Consider the following 21333-nt stretch of genomic DNA (forward strand, 5'->3'; position numbering starts at 1 on the left):
ATATTACATAAAATGATTAAAACATTTATTTGATTTTAAAAATGGTAATCTATATTAAATTAATTAACATATTTTCAAATAGCAAGAGTTTCGTAAATAGGTAAATTATTAATTTTGTACCGTAAAACTAGAAATTAAATATATATATTTGATTTTAAAAAAGATTTAATTGCATGTAGGTAATTTAATTTTTTTAATATTAGGATACTTGTTAAATACTAGTTAAAATATTTATTTACTGAATTTAAAATTAAAAATAATTAAAAAACTAAAATTTACATAAATATAAAAAGTTAATAGTAGTCTTGTGAATTGTTAGAGCGGCAAAAGCCCCGCCCCTAATCTTCACAAGTAACTTTAATTTTTCAAGCTCCCCCTCGTTATTCACTCTGGTACCTCGCCATCTAATTATGAGATCTCACCCCCTCTCTCAAAATCTCAATAGCAAACTAATTTTCGCTCTCTGTAACGTTATAGCATTGTGTCTGCAACCTGATTGTATGTATAAAGGCCTCGATTAATTAAGGGTTTGAAGCTTATTTTATAAATTAGGGGTTCAATTTTGAGTTCAATTAGGGCTTGTATTTATTTAAATTTCAACTAATTGATGCTTATTTTTGTTTCTAGGGCTTCTTCATAACTTCGAATTGAGGGCTTCGATTTCAGGTATTTTAGCTCTCTTTCTTGTTACCTGCTTTTGTTGCTTCTGTTACTCCTCATCAGCTTATTCATCACTGGGAATGCTCTTGTTTTAATTTTAATGAGGCCCATCTCGATTTTACGTAGTCTAAGAATCACACTCTTGGTGGTGGAGTTCTTTACCTTAAGGTCCTTTTTCTCGTAGAATATCGAAACTTGTATATGTGTATTGTGTTTTTATGTGTGTTAAGTATGAATGAGTGAAATTGTGATGTTGGACTAGGAAAATTATGAATGTTTGATTGTAATAGTGGTTATGATAAATTATCCGATTTTGTGAATCTTTGTTATTGTCTTTGTTATGAGGTATAGAAGATTTAAATATAGGTGGTTTTTATGAAGAATGTTATTTGCTTCTTTGTGAAACTAAGTTTAATTGTGGTAGATGACTGCATTCTTGTTCAGTGCTATGCGCCTTTTATATAAATTTTGAGTTATGATACACTCTAAGCAAGTAACAGTGAGTCTTTGCAAGTTTTGCGCAGAATTCTGAAGCTCACAGCTGGACCCGTATGGATTTATATGTTTTGCTCGTAGATGGTGGATGATAATGTTTGTACTAAGATGAGATCATGAGGATAGGTTATACAATACAAATGCCAACTATCTAATTACAATTTTATATTGTTACTAGTTTTTGCATATATAGAATTTTTAGTTAGTTTTCATAAGGTGATAACTGGTACCTTATTTACTTGCCATCAACTGAAGATAAACATATATGACCACAGCAACATATCCAGAATATCATAATTTCTGCTAGATATATCATATATTTGTGTAAAGTTATGAAACAAAAGTGTCTTGGTCCAAACTCTATATGGGATCAAAGATGAATGGGTTAACGCTTCTCTCAAGACACCATTTTTGGGCTATGCTTGTGCTATTTGATCTTTATAACAACTTACCTACCCCTCAGTCCATGCTAGTAATTTAAATTGCGCGCTGTTACTTAGTGGTGTCATTGCTAAGTTTGAAATCACCTTACATACTCTGCATGTTTAAGGTACAAATGCTTAAGAACTTATGGCAACTGGTACTGATATGCAAGCTAGATTGTTGCTAGATATGCTGGGAGAAGGAATTGAATCAGTGGTAATAAATCCATCAACTCTGATACTAGAGTCTTGGCAAGCATCTGGCGAGAAGTTATGCGACACTGATCCTGAAGCAATGGTTGTGGATCCTGCTTTAGTCTTTATCTATCTAAGGATACAAAGTTTCATTGTACATGGTGTCAATTATTTCAACGTTTCCTTGCATGAGAGGCAAGCAACAGGCTGAGTTTTATATATTATTGTTCTCAAGTACAACCCAAGTTGCAAAGATTGCTAGAGCCTATGAGTAATGCAAGGTGCTCCTTATTGTAAAGTAAGTTTATCACCTGTCAGTGTGAGAGGAAATACATGCATTCCCACTATCAAAACTATAGGAAATTCTGCATTATTGTTTAAAGGAAGTAAAGATCAGCTAATCATGTAAGGTAATGATTTAGCCAATTACATCCAAACTTCAAACTTTGTCATATAACAATTAGTCTTTGTATCGATTATAATTTTGCTCTGAATGCCCCTCCTTTTTTATATTCATTTCATTTCTGTTTTGTTATGCCTATTTCATTTCTATTAATCTATTTTAGTAGACTAAAACAACAGGAAATTAAGTAGAATAAGAACTTTAATTTTAAATGTTTTGTGTCATGATTGTGCTTTAAACTGCTAAATTTCTTGACTTGTGCGTGTTTGTGTATCCATCAACCTCATTGGATGACATAACAGTAGTCTAGCAGGGCCGTAAATTAAAGAAAGGGGGACATGGGCATGGCGCAGGGAGGATTCAAACTGAATGCTTTAAGCTCTATTTCTGGAGCAACATTCAAATTTATAACCACCAACACCCCTTGTTTTCCTCCCCGATTTTCAAAGGTTATTACCTTAAATTGCAGTTGCTCCGATGACCCGCTTGACATTTCAACTCACAGACATGTTTTCTCTAAGAAGATGGCCTTGGCTGGTCTCAACCGTCATCATCGTATAGGTTAGAATACTTCTATCTCAATGTTTAAACAATTATGTTGCAATTTTTCATTGTTCGTCTTTAATTTGTAGTTTATCTTATTACATACTTCAAAATATTTCAAAGGTTCAATCTTTATATTTTGGCCTTCTTATATTTAGCTACCTTATATATATTGTTTAAATTCAAAAACTGGTCTTCTGAGTTCAAACCAGCATAATTTTAAGTTGTCAACTATTTCCCGTAAATAGTGTTAGTAGTATTGTTTGTCTTGTTTTGTTGTTGTTGTAGCTAATGCTTTGTATTATAGGTGAATTACTTGAAGGAAATTTTATTGTCTGATGATGGTAATGAGGACTGCGGTGATATGAAAAGTTGTTAGTAGGATAATGATGCGGTTATCAAAATATGTTGATGATGCTTTGTATTTAAAGAATGTATGAAGTTAAAGGTGTCTTTTACAGGTTTCCACTCATGAACTTATAGGCATACGAGATAGTACTGCTGCTTTCCCCCTATCCCCCCTTGTTGATGCTTGCTTAAGAAATGATTTGATAGGTATACATGAGATTTTGGAAAAGCTTGTGTACAAAGATGACAAGGGTGCTGCAACTGAGGTTTAATTCTACTATATTACATATGAATATATGACATGTTTTTAAAATATGTACATATCAGGGTTCCTATTTATCTACCTATTATTTGTGTGGTTTGTGGCATATTTTTAAGAAAAATTTGGAATCCACAGTTCTTCATGTTCTTGTCATAAGCTTAGCTATTGTTTGGTCTAATAGCTGATATTGCTGATGGAATTGTAGAGATGAGTCAGCTGGTAACATGTTGGGTTGAGGAATAAATGTGGAGAAAATATCCATGTTATTATTACTTACTTGTACAATTTATTTTTGCAGCCTGAAAGTGTTCGAGAAATCACCGATATCCTTGAGGTAATTTCCATCAAACTTGGTTGGTTATGCTAATGTTCCATGCGCTTTTCTTACTTTACTCTTTTAGGTTTCTTAAATCATGTTAAATAGGGCTCCTTTTTATTTCCTTCTTAGTTGCTTAGTTTGATTGTTTTTTTTGCGTTTGTCAGCAGATAATTTGATTATAACATAGTGTAAGTTACATCTTAGCTATCAGCATGTTTGTGTGAAAAAAGGTTGTCTGCGTGTGTAAGAATCAAGGCTGTCTGCATGTGTAAGAATCAAGGCTGTGTGTTTGTGTGAATCAGGTTAAGGGCCCTGTCAAGTTTGACTTGCTTTCTATAAAAAAAAAATAGAATAACAGAGTTACCTGAATCAGACGCAGCCATTCTTACATATATAACCTGACCATCTTCTGAGAAGCCTCTCATATAATACAGAGTGAGGAACCACAACAAACATCCATTTCCACCTTTTCTAACATTTATATCATGTAATAGATGCTTTTCAGTTTTGCCCATTTGTTTGAATATGCATATCTGTGACCATATCTTGTATTAATATGAACAGGTCAGGGCTGTAAGACCAATGCCTCTCATGGAAATTATTAGGTCACACACACACTGTAGAGGGGGTGAATACAGTGTATAATACACTCAAATCGAACTTTAAGAACTTAAGTAACAGAAAACAAACTTTATTGAAACAATAAACTCTGTTACAGTATGGAACTGTTACCTCTCAGTGATGAACAAATATCACGAGAGCTGCTAGGGTTACAATGAATAATCTTCTCTAATAATGATAACACTTATAGTGTAAACCCTATGTCTGTGTTTATATACTACACAGTTACAAGATAATCGCTAATTGATATGGAATATAATTTTGCTTCCTAAAATATATCAATCAGATATCTTTTCTTCCAAGTATTCCATTCTTTACGGAATTCCTTCTTCATGCATATCTCTTCTTATGTTTATCTTGATCTTATTTCCTTTAATCAGCTACTATCCTTATCTGATTGTCCTTCAGCACTTAAGTTCTGATATTTATCTTCTGATGATTATCTCTTGATAACATAAGTACTGATATCCTTAAGTCCTGACTTCCAGTATAAGTACTGATCAACAGTTAAGTACTGATTTATCCTGTTCAAGTAAGATCTGAAAGCTAAACATAAAACATATTAGCCATGACATTATCAAATATATCTAACAATCTCCCCCAACTTGTAAATTAACATAATATACAAGTTTAACAGATATTTGATGATGTCAAAAACATTAAGTACAAATGCATGAGAATTAGATTAGATAACTACAACTTACAGTCCTTAAAGCTTTTACCAATTTCAACTTCTGATAATAACTTCAGTCTGTATAAATATCAGTATTTAAGCAGTTATAGATCTTCGACTTGGCTTCATCATTTTCTGATCTCTCTGATGTCAGGAGTTGTTCTGAGATAGTTCTTTAACAAACATTTCTCAGCATATCTTAGTTCATCAATTATTCTCCTTTTAACATCTTTAAGCTCTACAGTATCTTCACCAGTTTGAAAGATTGCAGCTCTGAGATCATTGATCTTTGCTTTTCTCAACTCCTGATCTAGTCTTATGACATAAGCTTTGTCAGACTCCAGATTGAATTCAAGTCCCTTAATACCAAGATATGTTCTGATCTGTGCAGTATTAGGCTTCATATCAACAATATCACCATTGTGATCTCTGTACTTTGGAACATATATGTTGTCAGACTTAACAGAATAAAGCCTTTTCTGTCTCTGAATCTCTTCTTTTAAGTAGTTTGTAGCAGTCTCTGTTATTCTGTCATCCACTTGAAGTAAGAAAAGTACATGCTCCAATTCTTCAAAATACTTCAATGGAATGACATTTTGTCTTATATGATAAACCCTACCATCTGTCATGAAATACAATATGATGTATTCTTTCAAGTAGGTATGGTAAACCATCTGTACAGATTCCAGTTGATTCAATCTCTCAGGAGTTGCTCCAATACCTGGTTCACTCAAGGAAGTTGGATCATTGGTAGTGTTGTGTACTCTTCTTTCATCAGCACTTCCCAATCCAGTTTTATCTCTAGCTTCCTTTCCATTAACTACTCTTGCTTCAAAACCACTTGCAGTAGTCTTCAAAGATTGAGTCTGTTTTGCTTTAGTGAATCCTGGTAAGAGTGTCTTTGATCTATTTTCTGATATCAAGTTAACTTGAGCTCTGTCAGAGGTTACTTGCTTCTTCTGAATATCAGAACTTACAATTTCTTGACTCTGAACAACTTGAGCCATGTCAGAGGTTGTTTTAAGAACTTTTCTTGAAGTCAGAGCAAGATCATCCTTTTCATCAGTAATTTCTTCTTCCTCAGGAGGTACATAAACCTTGATAGGTTCACCAACCTTTTCTTTACCCTTGGATCTTGGATCTATCTGTGGTTGTGATCTAGCCAACGTTGCTTCAGTATGTGTCCTTTCTTTGATCACAATGCCTTTGAGTTTTGGAAGTGAATTTTTACCAGAAGCTTCAGATTTAGATGTGACTTTCTCTGATTTAAGTCTAGCTTCTTCTTCCTTTAAACTTTCCAAGTCCATTCCTGGATTTTCTTGAAGAAATAAGTGTCTTGACATTTCCTCATCAAGATCTAGAAGTTCATCAGAACTTATCCTTTTACCAGCAGCAGAACTTATTCTTTTCCCAGTATCAGAACTTGTCCTGTGACTAGCTTGTCTTGATGTAAACCTTCTACCTTGACTATGACCGCTACCCATTCCAGAGTATCCTTGATCATCATTTCCATCATCCTTTCCTTGCAGTGTCTTGTTAGTGTTGCATTTGGACTTAATTACCTTCTTCCCCTTTTTGGCATCAGCAGGTAGTAAAAGAGAGATAAGTAATTCCACTGAGGATTGGATTTCAGTAAGTTGCGATTGCTGAGAAACTTGATTTGTCAGAATGTCATCAATCTGAGCTTGTTGTTTCTCTTGAGTTTTCTCAATATAAGCAATCCTGTCAATGGTAGGTTGAAAGAACTTTTTCTTATCAATTTTCCAAACTTGTTCTTGTTTGATAAAGTTCTCCTGAATTTTGTGTAGCTCTGCATGAGTAGTTGAATGAAGACCTTGTAGATGTTTAATACTCAATGCAGTGACTCTAAGATGGGTTTTTAAATCATCAGAATTTAACATTTCATCAGCTTTAGTCAAGTGCTCAGCAAGATGTATTGCAGTTGGAACACATGAAACTGAGTTCCATTCCTTAGTCCACTCCTGACCTGCAGGAGTTTCACTCCAAGGTACTGGTGCATCCCCAGTAACAAACTTCTTTACCAGTTCAGACTTAGGAAGAGTCTGTTGAGGAGTATGTCCAAAAGGACCTGCTTCATCAGCATCTACAGTTGGAGCAGCTTTACCAGTATCACCAGCATTTGCAGCATCAGAACTTAAAGAATCAGTATCTTCTGATAAGACAACAGTGTGAGTAGCAATGGAGGCTTCAACATCCTCTAATTGCTGATCTGATACTAAGTTCTGATAAACAGCCATATCCTGATGCTCACCTAAAGTCTGATCATCAGCATCTTGATGCAGAGAAGGTGTTGTTGATAACTCTGGAGTTTGAACAACATCAGTAACAGGTGTTGTGGAAGGATTATTTGCTGTTGGAGCTTCTAAGAGAGATACTTCAGACACAACCAAGTGTTGAACATCAATATCAGCACTTGTGCCTGGATCAACAAGAGACACAGATGGTGAGTTAGCCTTGTCAGATACAGCTTCCTGAGATGGAGTTGATGGAGAAGAATTGACTGGAGCAAATTCCTTGTCTTGTGAGATCAGAGATTCCTGATCCCCTTCCTTAGCTGCTTCCTCTTCATCATCTGAAACTGGCCTTTGTGCCCTCTGTTTCTTGTACTTCCTTGTTGATTTGGATTCCTTGGGAGTTTCAGGAACTGTCATTCGTCTAAGCCTCTTGAGAAGCCTAGAACCCCCAATTTCAGAATTCTTCTGAGAAATCTCTTTCTCAGCTTCAGAAACAACAGGTTCTCTAGAAGAAACCTGTTCCTCAGAATCAGATTCATCTCTCAATACAATCCTCCTTCTCTTTTGAGATGTTTGAGAAACATTCTTTGTCCTCTTTGGCTTGGAAGATGAAGGCTTCACAGTAGGTGCTGAAGATGAAGGTTGAGAAGTCTGTGAAGTGGAGAGATAGGATTTGAGATATGTTCTGAGGGTAGGTTGAGTAGAATGAGAGGTAGGTACTGAGGTTGATGGATTTTGGGTGTTTGGAGTTGGTTGGACATCAGAGTAAACAGATCTATAAGTATCAGGATCAGCATTTACCAGGATCTGTTTTACAGACTTAGGAATCTGTAATGGTCTAACCACTTTTTTCTTAGTATCAGCATTTACCAGGTCATTAAAGTATCGTTTTGCAACCTTAAAAGGTGGGGTTTGAGTGCTGACTAAATGAGGTTCATCAGTACAGTAAGTGTAAATAAGTTGACAGAATCTAGCAAAATAAACAACATCTCGATCCTCTGTCATCATATCCCCAATAAAACCAATTATTCCAGTTGCAAAATCAAAATGAGTTTGATGAATAATAGCATACCCTATGTGCTGACTCAGAATTGGGATAGCATCAAAATTTGAACATTTGTTCCCAAAAGCTTTGGTGATGCAATCAAAGAAGAAACTCCATTCTCTTCTGATATTAGCCCGTTTCAACTGTCCAAGTTTCGTCAGACTCTTTTCATATCCCAATTCAGCCATTAACTCCCGAAGGGCTGAGTCCTCTGGAATTGAGAAAGTACAATCTTCTGGAAGATGTAAAGCCCTGCGGACTGTACCAGAAGTGACTATAAAGGATGAATCACCCACTTGGAAGATAATACTGGGAGTTCCACATTGACCACCATCATCAAAAAGTCCAGTCCTCCAAAACCTCAGAACTTGTTGGCTTGAAAAGAATTCAGGCTGTGTTAATGCATACCCAACCTCACTATGTGCAAGAAGATCTTGCACAAAGTCCAATTCAGATGGAGCTTCAGTGTGATCAAGAACTGCAGCATAGTTGTTGGGGACAAACTTAGCTCCATCAATGATTAAATCCTTTGGTGTCATGTGAAAAAAAATGAGATTCAAGTATGCCTGTTAGGTGTTTGAGATAATGTCTGTATGAAAAACCAACGTGAGAAATAAAAAGAAGGAGAGTAAAAGTAAGGAGAGAGATAAAATATGAAGAAAATAAAAGATTAAAGAAATCTTCTCTCTGTTGTACTTATACTCTGAACAAAAATGTTACCGTTGGACACCTGTCAGACATGCAGTAATAACGGACAGTTACTGGGCTCGAGAAAACAGGAATCATTACTTACCCATTTGCCTAGTTTCAAGGAAAAACCGTTCCATTTATCAAGAGAAACAATTTTAATTCAAAATTTAAACCGTTAGCACTGATTGAATTATTTTTCACTGCATCATTAATATTCTGAAAATACATCACATGAAAATGACCAAGATAAATTAGATAAGTAAATGCTGAAAATGAATCAGAACTTAATATAAAACAAAATTTATATGGTCATCAGAATATCAATCAGGATTTATCAACACAAGATAAAATAACTCAGAGATAAAATCTTGAAGTAAAAACAACTTTCATTAATATATCAAGACAATACATTTATGAAATGGAAATTACATCAATACTTATACAAGATTTTCCCTAAGCTTCTAAACCTAACATCAACAGCCTTAGTCCTAGCTAAGAAGCCTGACAAAGCTGATGATGAAGAAAAACAGGAAGAAGACGAGATTAAGTCATCTTCTTCTTTCTACTCTCGATAAACAGAATGGCGAATCTGATGATTCGCTCTTGCTGGCGGAGAGCTTCCAGCCTTTCCTCCTCCAATCGCTCCAGATGGCGATGGTAGTCCATATAGAAGAACAGAAGGTGTGTCAGTACCTCCTGTGGGACAGAGTCCCATATCTCCTCAGGAATGGCTGTGACATGCCATTCCTGCTGCCACTCGGCATAGCTTAGCTCCATATTGAAGTTTTGGTAGTTCAAAAACATGTTGTATCTGACCATTGTGTTTTTGAAAGAAGAATTATGAAGATAAGTGTGTGAGAAGAATTTGATGGAAAGACTGATGTGAAGTGGTTGCTTATATAGACAAGAGAATGCCAGGAGACGCAAAGAAATTGAATGCTGACAGATAAAATTAATTCTACCTCGTCTCCCTAGACTTTGAAAAAGAATAACATTCATTGGAAAGAGGAATCATGGTTTAAACCGCACAAGAAACAAGAAACAGTGGACTGTTCAAGTACGAATACCATTAATCCTAATCATAGTAACTATTAATCTTCCACTTCAACATATTCTAGTTCGAACTGAGACTGTTATCAAATTTTATTCACAGATAAGCCAAGTAAAGGATTAGACTGAGAAATCAGAACTTAGACCTATACCAGAACTTAACAGTCATCAGAACAAAATTTCGTAACTCGAAAAAGGAATACCCATCTTAGTAAATCCTCATACAAGTTCTGAGTTATAGACTTCAGAACTTAATCATCAGAACGTGTAACTAGAACTTGTCCTCAGAATTTGTGCAATGACACAATGACTGTTTATCTAAAATAACATAGACCACCACAGAAATTTTCATCATTCAGATGGAGTGATTAGTGTGTGCATTAAGCTAAATAACAGACAAAGAGTAAAGTCTGATTCACTTCATTATATCTTAGAAATAAGGCATAACTAAAATTTTTGCTAAAGAGCTGTCATTGTCCTGAAACCTACTGATGAATGAGTTCATGCTTGAGTCCACCTCAACTGTTTTGTGCTAATTTTATGCATCTTTTGAAATTCTATTTTACAGTGGCTTCACAGTGTAAGTGAGTCACGACTGTTTATCAGAATATTTCTCCAGTAATCATAGAGTGTGAAAAGTCACCAAGAAAATATTTTGCTTTTCTAATGCATATCTACTTAATACCAGCAATGCACTTGGGTCGTCCCTTCCACATTTGTACTCTAGATCTCAAAGGAGTACCTGATTTTATTCTTTGATCTTTTTGCTTTTTCTTTTGATAAGTGAGGTTTATCAGCACTTAGTACATTCAGCAGTTTTACTAGTATCAGAACTTAACAGATGAGTAGCATTATTCTAATTTGTGACTTAGTAATAAGATATACAAAGTAAACTTAACTAAGCTCAATTATCAGAATTTGCTAGTGTCATAGGGTTTCCACTGAAATAATTACTTCTTACATGGAATCATTTGTTTATTGAAGACTACTAGGTCAGTATCTAGCACAGTTATCCTCATAGGATTGAATAGTTACTTGAACAGACATATCACTTATCAGAGTTTAGAAACATATATCAGACAACAGTCAGTACTTAAAGACATTTATCAATTAAGCACAGAATACACAATGAGATTAATTCTGTAAATACTAAGCATAAAGTCTGATAACACAGAACAAGACTAAGCAGATTTAGAGAAAGAACCTGAAACCATTCCAAGTTCATTTACCAATCTTGTAAAAGTAGCTTCACACAGTGGTTTTGTGAAGATATCTGCTAGTTGTTGATCTATGGGAACAAAATGCAATTCCACTATACCTTCATCAACATGTTCCCTGATGAAGTGGTACATGATGCTGATGTGCTTTGTCATTGAGTGTTGAACTGGATTACCTGTCATAACAATAGCACTTTGATTATCACAGTAAATAGGGATGTTGAAAAATGTTAACCCATAATCCAGTAACTAAGTCTTCATCCAAAGAATCTGTGCACAACAGCTTCCTGCAGCAATATACTCTGCTTCTGCAGTTGATGTGGAAATTGACTTGTGTTTCTTGCTGTACCAAGAAACCAATCTGCCTCCAAGAAATTGGCAGCTTTCACTTGTGTTTTTCCTGTCAATTTTGCAACCTGCAAAATCTGCATCTGAGTAACCTATTAGTTTAAAATCTGATTCTCTAGGATACCATAATCCCAGAGCAGCTGTTCCTTTAAGATACTTAAAGATTCTTTTTACAGCTGTTAAGTGAGGTTCTCTTGGATCTGCTTGAAATCTTGCACAAAGATAGGTAGCATACATGATATCAGGTCTACTAGCAGTTAGATAGAGTAGAGAGCCAATCATACCTCTGTAGTCAGTAATATCTACTGATTTACCGGTATCCTTATCCAGTTTTGTCGCAGTGGCCATTGGAGTGGATGCACTTGAACAATCTTGCATTCCAAATTTCTTCAGCAAGTTTCTGGTGTACTTGGTTTGACAAATAAAAGTGCCTTCCTCATTCTGCTTGACTTGAAGGCCCAGAAAATAGCTAAGTTCCCCCATCATACTCATCTGATATCTTGACTGCATTAGTTTGGCAAACTTTTTACAAAGTTTGTCATTTGTAGATCCAAAAATGATATCATCAACATAAATCTGGACCAGAAGTAAGTCCTTTCCATGGTTGAGGTAGAACAGTGTTTTGTCTATTGTCCCTCTGTTGAATCCACTTTCCAGAAGAAACTGAGCTAAAGTCTCATACCATGCTCTAGGAGCTTGCTTAAGTCCATAAAGTGCTTTATCAAGCCTGTAGACATAATCTGGATGTTTGGTATCTACAAAACCTGGAGGTTGTTCAACATATACCTCCTCCTCCAATTCTCCATTAAGAAAAACACTTTTCACATCCATTTGAAAGACAGTAAACTTTTTGTGAGCAGCATAAGCCAAGAATATCCTTATGGCTTCTAACCTAGCAACTGGTGCAAATGTTTCATCATAATCAATTCCCTCCTATTGAGAATATCCTTATGCAACCAGCCTTGCCTTATTCCTTGTAATTATGCCATCACTGTCAGTTTTATTTTTGAATACCCACTTTGTACCAACAACAGATCTATTCCTTGGTCTTGGCACTAGGGTCCAGACTTTGTTTCTTTCAAATTCATTCAACTCTTCCTGCATTGCTTGCACCCAATCAGCATCTTGAAGAGCTTCTTCCACTTTCTTTGGCCCAGTCTGAGAGAGAAAAGAATTGTAAAGACATTCATTTGAAGTACCTGTTCTAGTTCTGACACTTGCATCAGGATTTCCAATTATCAAATCAGGTGTATGTGATTTTTTCCACTTCCTTGCAGATGGAAGGTTTTCTCTAGAACTGGATGCTCCCCCATGATCCATGCTATTTTCATTTTCATTTTCTGATGCTCCCCCTGAAACTATGCTCTCTGAGTTGGATTCTTCAGTATTTAGATTTTCAGCACTATCAAAACTTGGCTTATCAGAACTTGACGAATCAGAACTTGAAGAGCCAGATGCATGTTCAGATGTTTCTTGAGATGTGGTAGGATCTTGAGTATGCTCCCCCTGCATAGGTGCATCTTCCTTTGACGTAGTCTCCACTGTTTCAATAACATCAGAGTTTAATCCATCAGAGTTTACAGTATCAGGACTTAGACTGTCAGGATTTTCTGTATCAGAATTTGAGTCTTCATTTTCAAATCTCAGCTGATCATGGTTAATGAAATCTTCAAGACCAGTAATCTTTTTGTCATCAAAAGAGACATTGATAGATTCCATGACCACTTTTGTTCTCAAATTATAGACTCTAAAGGCTTTTGTGGAAAGTGGATATCCAACAAAGATTCCTTCATCAGCTTTTAGATCAAACTTTGATAGTTGTTCAAGATGAGTCTTGAGAACAAAACACTTGCATCCAAATACATGAAAATATTTCAGATTTGGCTTCTTTTTCTTCACCATCTCATATGGTGTTTTTCCATGCTTGTTAATGAGTGTTGCATTTTGAGTAAAACAAGCAGTCTGCACAGCTTCAGCCCAGAAATAGGTTGGAAGCTTTGCTTCTTCAAGCATTGTACGTGCAGCTTCAATGAGAGTTCTATTCTTCCTTTCAACAACTCCATTTTGCTGTGGAGTTCCAGGAGCAGAAAATTCCTGCTTTATTCCATGGCTTTTGCAGAACTCTTCCATTATCAAATTCTTGAACTCAGTGCCATTATCACTCCTTAAAACTTTCACAGAGTATTTGACCATTTTATCCAGATGTTTGATATGATCAATCAAGGTTGATGCAGTTTCACTTTTTGTATGCAAGTAATACACCCATGTGTATCTGGTGAACTCATCCACTATGACCAACGCATACTTCTTCTTTGCAATAGACATGACATTTACTGGACCAAACAGATCAACATGTAGTAGATGATAAGGCTCAAGAATTGATGATTCAGTCTTGCTCTTGAATGAAGATTTTCTTTGTTTGGCTTTCTGACATGAATCACAAAGACCATCAGGAGCAAATACTGTGTTTGGCAATCCTCTCACAAGATCTTTCTTGACCAGTTCATTTATATTGTTGAAATTTAAATGAGAGAGTTTCTTATGCCAATTCCAGCTTTCTTCAATTGATGCTCTATTCATCAGACAGATTGCAGAACCATCAGTACTTGTTGAAAGCTTAGCTTCATAAATGTTACCACGCCTGTATCCTTTCAGAACAACTTTTCCTTTAGATTTACTTACAATTTCATAGTGTTCTTCAAAGAAATCAACATGATAACCTCTGTCACAGATTTGACTTATACTCAGTAGGTTGTGTTTAAGTCCTGAGACTAGAGCTACTTGTTTAATTATGACATTTCCAAGATTGATATTGCCATATCCCAATGTTTTTCCAATGTTGCCATCTCCATAAGAAACACTTGGGCCAGCTTTCTCCACAAAGTCTGATAGCAGGACCTTATTTCCAGTCATATGTCCTGAACATCCACTGTCCAGAACTAGAATATTTTTCCTGTTGCCCTGCAATCACAAAGACCACTAATTATTAATTTTAAGGACCCAGACTTGCTTGGATCCTTTGGCCTTATTAAGTTTGTTAATATTTGCAGCGGATTTAGCATCAGAGTTTATGTTAACATTTTTCTTATCAGAACTTACACTATCAGACTTTGAATCAGAATTTACACTAGAAGGAACAATGGAAACTTTCTTCAAAGAAGGTTTTATTTGATAATAATCATAGTACAAACTATGATATTCCTTACAAGTATAAATGGAATGCCATAAACTACCACAATGAAAACAAGGATTTTGTGGTTTGTATCTAACAGACTGACTCTTAACTCCTAATTTTAAAGGTAAGGAGTTAATATTCTTATTCTTCCTACAAAAAGAAGCCAGATGGTTAGAACTTCCACAGTTATGACATGTTTTCCTAGGAGCATCAGGAACAGGTTTATAATCATTGCTTTTATTCACACCTTCCTTTCCATTCCTATTTTTCCTAGGTGATTTTACCTTGTTTGCATTCTTGACATCTTTCAGCTTATGCTTAAGCTGCTTCTTTGTCATTAAACCTATGTTCACTTCAGCTGTCTTTTCCTGTTTTAGTTTGTCAGAAGTTGATTCCTTTGTAACTTCTGATTTTTCATTTTCAGACTTTACAGTTACAAACTTAACAGGTTTTAACTTTGGATTTTGCTTATCAACAGACTTAATTTCGTCAGTTCCTTTATCTTTCTTATCTTCTCCATAACCTAAGCCCTCTTTTCAGTTTTCACTACTTAGCAAATTTTGAGTTGTTTTGCCAGAGTTAGTCCAAGTCCTGATAATCTCTCTTTCCTTTTCTAACTCAGTTTCTAGAGATTCATTTAAGTTTAGCACTTCATTCCTAACATAAAAAGCATCATCTCTATCCTTCTGAGTTTGATGGAACATGACTAACTCTTTTTCTAAGAAATCATTTCTTTTCTTAAATGCATGATTTTCAGAAGTTAATCTTTCACATGTTAAAGTTTGATCTCTATAACTAACAAACATGGTTTTAAGATATCTTCTCAACTCATTAATATCATCAGTATGAAAAGCATAAGTAGTCTGAGGTACCTTTGTTTCAGCAGCTTCAGAACTGCTCTCAGCACTTTCTTTATCAGCATTTGCCATCAATGCATAGTTTTCCTCACTTTCAGAGTCTGAGGTGTCTGTCCAGCTTTTCTGCTTTGTGACAAGAGCCTTGCCTTTTTCACCCTTTACCTTCTTGCAGTCAGGAGATATGTGGCCTTTCTCACCACAGTTATAGCATTTAACATTGGTGTAATCTCCTCTGTCAGACTTTCCTCCTCTGCCTTCAGATCTTCTGAAATTCTTTTTATCAGAACTTATGCCTTTCCTGGAAAACTTCTTTCCCTTCCTGAACTTCCTGTATGCAATCTTTGTGATTCCTTTCACCATAAGAGCACACAGCTTCATCATCTCCTCATCAGCATCAGTCTCGGGAAAGCTTTCAGAATCTGAGTCATCATCACTCTCAGAACTTGATGACTCAGTATCAGACTTTATGAAAAGAGCTTTACCCTTGTCTTTCTTTGAGGAAGCTGCTTTGGGGAATTCTTCTTCAGCCTTAAGAGCAACTGTCCTTGACTTTCCTCCTTTCCTCTTGCTTCTTTGTTCCATCTCCAGCTCATGAGTCTTGAGCATTCCATAGATTTCGTCAAGAGTTGTTTCATCAAGATTGTAGTTGTCTCTTATTGGCGTTGCCTTCAAATCCCAGCATTCAGGAAGAGCTAACAGGAACATAAGGATTGAATCTTCAAGATAATACTCTTTATCAACCAATGACAAATCATTCAAAAGTTTGACAAATCTATCATATAAATCATTTGACTCATTAGTCTTTGAGTCAAAGTGTTCATACTCTTGAGTGAGTATTGTCTTCCTGTTCTTCTTAATTGTGTCAGTTCCCTAACACCTTGTTTCCAGAGCATCCCATATCTCCTTAGCAGTCTTGCAGTTGATTACCCTGTTTGACATTACATTATCAATGACACTATGCAGTAAGTGTCGTACCTTAGCATCCTTAGCAATTGATGCTTTGTCTTCAGCAGTATAATCACTCTTCTCTTTTGGTACGGTCTTTGCTACTTCACCTGCAACTGCAACAGCAAGCTTGGTTGGTTTGTGAGGGCCTTCCTTGATTCTATCAAGGTATTCTGGATCTGTTGCTTCCAGGAACATGGTCATCCTTACCTTCCATATGGGATATTCAGATGGTCTCAGTATGGGAACTCTGATGGTCTCATACCGACTCTGAATTTGTGTCTTTGGTGATTCCTCAGTTTTGGTAGGCTTAGTTGGAGTTTCTGTGTCCAACATGATTGTGTTTGGATCTTTAACTGTATGTATGTTAACAGATAGGCTCTGATACCAATTATTAGGTCACACACACACTGTAGAGGGGGTGAATACAGTGTATAGTACACTCAAATCGAACTTTAAGAACTTAAGTAACAGAAAACAAACTTTATTGAAATAATAAACTCTGTTACAGTATGGAACTGTTACCTCTCAGTGATGAACAAATATCACGAGAGCTGCTAGGGTTACAATGAATAATCTTCTCTAATAATGATAACACTTATAGTGTAAACCCTATGTCTGTGTTTATATACTACATAGTTACAAGATAATCGCTAATTGATATGGAATATAATTTTGCTTCCTAAAATATATCAATCAGATATCTTTTCTTCCAAGTATTCCATTCTTTACGGAATTCCTTCTTCATGCATATCTCTTCTTATGTTTATCTTGATCTTCTTTCATTTAATCAGCTACTGTCCTTATCTGATTGTCCTTCAGCACTTAAGTTCTGATAATTATCTTCTGATGATTATCTCCTGATAACATAAGTACTGATATCCTTAAGTCCTGACTTCCAGTATAAGTACTGATCAACAGTTAAGTACTGATTTATCCTGTTCAAGTAAGATCTGAAAGCTAAACATAAAACATATTAGCCATGACATTATCAAATATATCTAACAGAAATGGCGAGCTTACTGAATAGTTACCACTTAACGGTTTGTCCAGGACTGGTGAATGTCTACAACACTGCAATTTCTGTTGATTTACACACTTCTCTGACTTACCGATTTTTTTGACAGCACCATTTTTGGACTTTTCGATTTCATTGTTATGCACTGCTTTTAGATTCACAACACCTTTTTTTTACTTTCCGATTACAGTAATTTTGAGTGACATAATTGAATTTTATGCTAACACGCTCGCCTTTTATCTTCCTTATTACAGTATCAAGAGATATTTTCTCTCAAATCATAGACACGACATCTCAACACAAACTGCTTGCTGGACTTCTCAACACACACCATAGACAAAGTTAAATTAATTTTTCATCATTGTTGGCGTTGGGATGAGACTATTTGTAGTACTTTGGTCGTCGTTGGCGTTGGAGATGGTTTGGAGAATGTACTGTTATGTAGTTGTTTGGTTTGCGCAGTTAGACTCTTATGTATGCAGATTTGATGTTTTTGTTGATTATGGATTGTTCTAAAAACAAACCTTATATTTCAAAAATGTTTAGAATAACTGTTACATTTGCTTGTTCAAGTGTAACATTTGTTTACATATAATGTTACATTATATATGTTACTAGTGTTACAATAGATTAAAAGACTGTTACAATACACATATTCCAGTGTTGCCTAACTAAAAAAATTGGTGTTACAATAGATAAAATTTACTGTTACAATAGGTTATGCAAGCCTTACCTGTAGGGGCCACGTGGACCCCACCTTCTGGGTCCCACTTATGCAATCTTGATCAAGCTATTGTATCACTCATTTTGTGTTACATTTGGGCCTGTTAGTGTTATAGTTGGTGCCTATTGTAACGTTTTCCTCTCTGTTACAATAGATCAGTGAAGTTTTACATTAGGGTGTCTATTGTAATGCTCGTATATGTAACGCCCCTGGTGTTACAATAGACCTATTGTAACGCTTTTGGGGCCTATTCTAACACAATTTAAGCATTACAATAGCCCACTTATGGCGTAGTGACCTCAGTTACCACCGCTTGAGTTCCCGATGTTTGAGGTACCTGACATGGTTGATTTTCCACAGTGGGATGAGCTTGAGCCACAGGTTTCAGTGCAGCAGCCGCAACCAGAGGTTCCATTTCCACAGCCTGATATACCCCGAGCCCCTCATATAGTTGAGCCCCACGTTCCCCCAGTATTATTTCCAGCACCTATAACTATTTATGCTCCTGTGCCCGGAGTTTATCAGTTTCCGCCTGTCGAGTTCATGGACGAGGTTATTGATCAGCCGATACCTTTACCTACCTGAGGATCACAGACAGACCTTCGAGAGCCCATACAGTGCCATACCATCAGCATGCCAGGATGAGAGAGGAGATGCAGGTGTGGAGGGATCAGTGCAGGGAGATTCGGTTTGTTTGAGAGCAGAGAGTTCGGACCAGTGAGATCCTTGCAGCCGGATTATATTATGAGAGAGAGGCTCAGACAGATTTATCAAAAATATGGCACCAAAAAGAAAAACCAGAACTCAGTCATCCGATGACAATACCGAAGGCCAATACAATAATAACCACCACATAAACCAAATGTTTCACTTAATGCAACAGCAAATGATGATGATGTAACAACAAATACAGGAACAGCAACAACAGTTCCAGTAGCAGATGTTACAGCAGCCACTTCATCCAGAGCCACAAGCACCACCAGTTGTACTTGTTGTTACTTTTAAACAGTTCTAGTCGGTAAAGCCTCCAGAATTTGAAGGTTCAGCAGATCCTACTAAGGCAAGGGTCTGGTTAAAAGAAATGGATAAAGCATTTGCGTTGGTTAAAGTGGAAGTAGATCAGAAGACAGATTTTGCAACCTATTTCTTGAAGGGGGAAGCTGATTACTGGTGGGAGTCCAAGAAACCGCTAGAAGGCGAGGGTGTAGTAACTTGGGATAGATTCACCGAGCTTTTTCTGGAAAAGTATTTTCCCCGTTATATGAAGAACCAGATGGAAATTAATTTCTTCGAATTGAAGCAGGGAAATTTGTCACTCACTGATTATGAAGCCAAGTTTAATGAATTGACTAGGTTTGTTCCAGAGCAGGTAGATACCGATGAGAAGCGGGCTAAGAGATTCCAACAGGGATTGAAGCCGTGGATTCGTAGCAGAGTGGCAGTGTTCGAACTGACAACCTATACAGCCATAGTTCAGAAGGCCATGCTAATTGAAGGAGACATTGAAGCTTCCCAAAAGGAAAAGGGACCAGGAAGTTTTCCAAACCGTTCCAACAGGAGACCAGGATTTCAAGCCCGAACAAATGAAAATTTTAGAAGGACAAAATAGGGAAATTAGAGGACGGGTAACCGACTCCCATCCCTAAATCAACAAAGAATCATACGACCACCAATACCCGACTGCAGAATATATGTGAAGAAGCATACAAGGATCTGCAATAAGTCGAATGTCACGTGTTTTAAATGCAAGCAGAAGGGACACTGCTCTGGGGAATGCCCAACAGGGAAGACAGAGGTCACTTGTTTCCAATATCGAAGAAATGGACATATCGTTAAATACTGTAGAGGAGCAACAATGACAGCCAGTATTCCAAGGGTTTTGGCATTACCTCTGCCACCAAAGCAGAATCAGCCTAGGGCAAGGACCTTTAATATGTCAATGAAAGAAGTTGTGCAAAGCCCCAATGTGGTTGCAGGTACGCTTCCTGTGAATTTTGTAAATGCACAAGTATTGATTGATTCTGGAGCCACAAGATCTTTTATTTCTGAAGAATTTATTCATAAGTTATATTGTGAAATTCAACGGTTGGACGAAACCTTAATTATAAAGTTAGCAAATGATTATCAAATTGCGGTAGACCGAGTGTGTCCACGGTGCGTTATCGAAATAGCAGGACATCATTTCTCAGTTGACTTGATACCTTTCAAGTTAGGAGAATTTGATGTTATTTTAGGAATGGATTGGTTAGCTGGTAACAATGCCCAGATCGATTGCGCAAATAAGAAAGTGAATCTGCGAACTGGAGAAACTGCAACAGTAACGTTTAAACGCAAGAAACAGAAGCAAAAAATTTTAACGATGATGCAGAAGAAACGATTGCTACACCAAGAATGTAAAGCTTATTTAGCCTATTTATTGGATATGGAAAAAGAAAGTTCGAAGATCAAAGATATTCTTTTTGTATGTGAATTTCTCGATGTCTTTATAGATGAACTTCTAGGACTACCTCTAGATCGAGAGATCGAGTTTACCATTCATTTGGCACCAGGTACTGAACCAGTTTCGAAGGCTCCGTATCGAATGGCACCGGTTGAGATGAAAAAGTTTGCAACGCAATTACAAGATCTTCTCGATTGAGGAATCATAAGGCCTAGTGTATCCCTATGGGGTGCACCGGTATTGTTCGTAAAGAAGAAAGACGGCAACATGCGACTATGTATCGACTATCGTGAGCTGAATAAATAACTATCAAGAAAAAAATACCGTTTTTCACGGATCGATGACTTATTTGATCCACTGAAAGGAGCGACATGGTTTTCAAAAATCGATTTAAGATCGGGTTATCACCAGTTGAAGATCAAGGCAGAAGATATTCCTAAGACTGCTTTTCGAACGAGATACGGACATTACGAATTTCTTGTAATGGCATTTGGATTGACCAATGCACCAGCAACGTTCATGGATTTGATGAACAGAGTGTTCAAAAAGTACTTGGATAAATTTATCATTGTATTTATTGATGACATCTTGATATACTCGAAGACTGAAGAAGAGCATGCTGTGCACC

At 36.4% G+C, this 21333-nt stretch overlaps 1 protein-coding gene and 1 long non-coding RNA gene across 3 annotated transcripts; both read left to right on the forward strand.

The window, feature by feature from the left end:
* Nucleotides 1–326: 326 nt before the first annotated feature.
* Nucleotides 327–18077, forward strand: LOC141716914 (uncharacterized). 2 transcript variants are annotated; one of them, XR_012573433.1, is made up of 8 exons: nucleotides 327–527; nucleotides 628–666; nucleotides 1185–1281; nucleotides 1706–2736; nucleotides 3026–3179; nucleotides 3274–3332; nucleotides 3627–3662; nucleotides 17796–18077. It is a non-coding gene; the product is annotated as an uncharacterized LOC141716914 (long non-coding RNA). The 2 variants fall into 2 exon arrangements; XR_012573434.1 differs by lacking the exon at nucleotides 17796–18077 and adding an exon at nucleotides 3950–4066 and having other exon boundaries at nucleotides 3026–3332.
* A 1269-nt stretch (nucleotides 18078–19346) lies between these two features.
* LOC141719032 (uncharacterized) lies at nucleotides 19347–19874 on the forward strand. Its single transcript, XM_074521414.1, has one exon. It carries the CDS (start codon nucleotides 19347–19349, stop codon nucleotides 19872–19874), a length of 528 nt encoding a protein of 175 aa, XP_074377515.1.
* The last annotated feature ends 1459 nt before the right edge of the window (nucleotides 19875–21333 follow it).

This window comes from Apium graveolens, chromosome 4 (assembly GCF_009905375.1).
Source record: "Apium graveolens cultivar Ventura chromosome 4, ASM990537v1, whole genome shotgun sequence".
Taxonomy (NCBI): domain Eukaryota; kingdom Viridiplantae; phylum Streptophyta; class Magnoliopsida; order Apiales; family Apiaceae; genus Apium; species Apium graveolens.

Coding starts and splice junctions, on each gene's coding strand:
- LOC141719032 (XM_074521414.1), top strand. CDS start 19,347: ATGGATAAAGCATTTGCGTTGGTTAAAGTGGAAGTAGATCAGAAGACA.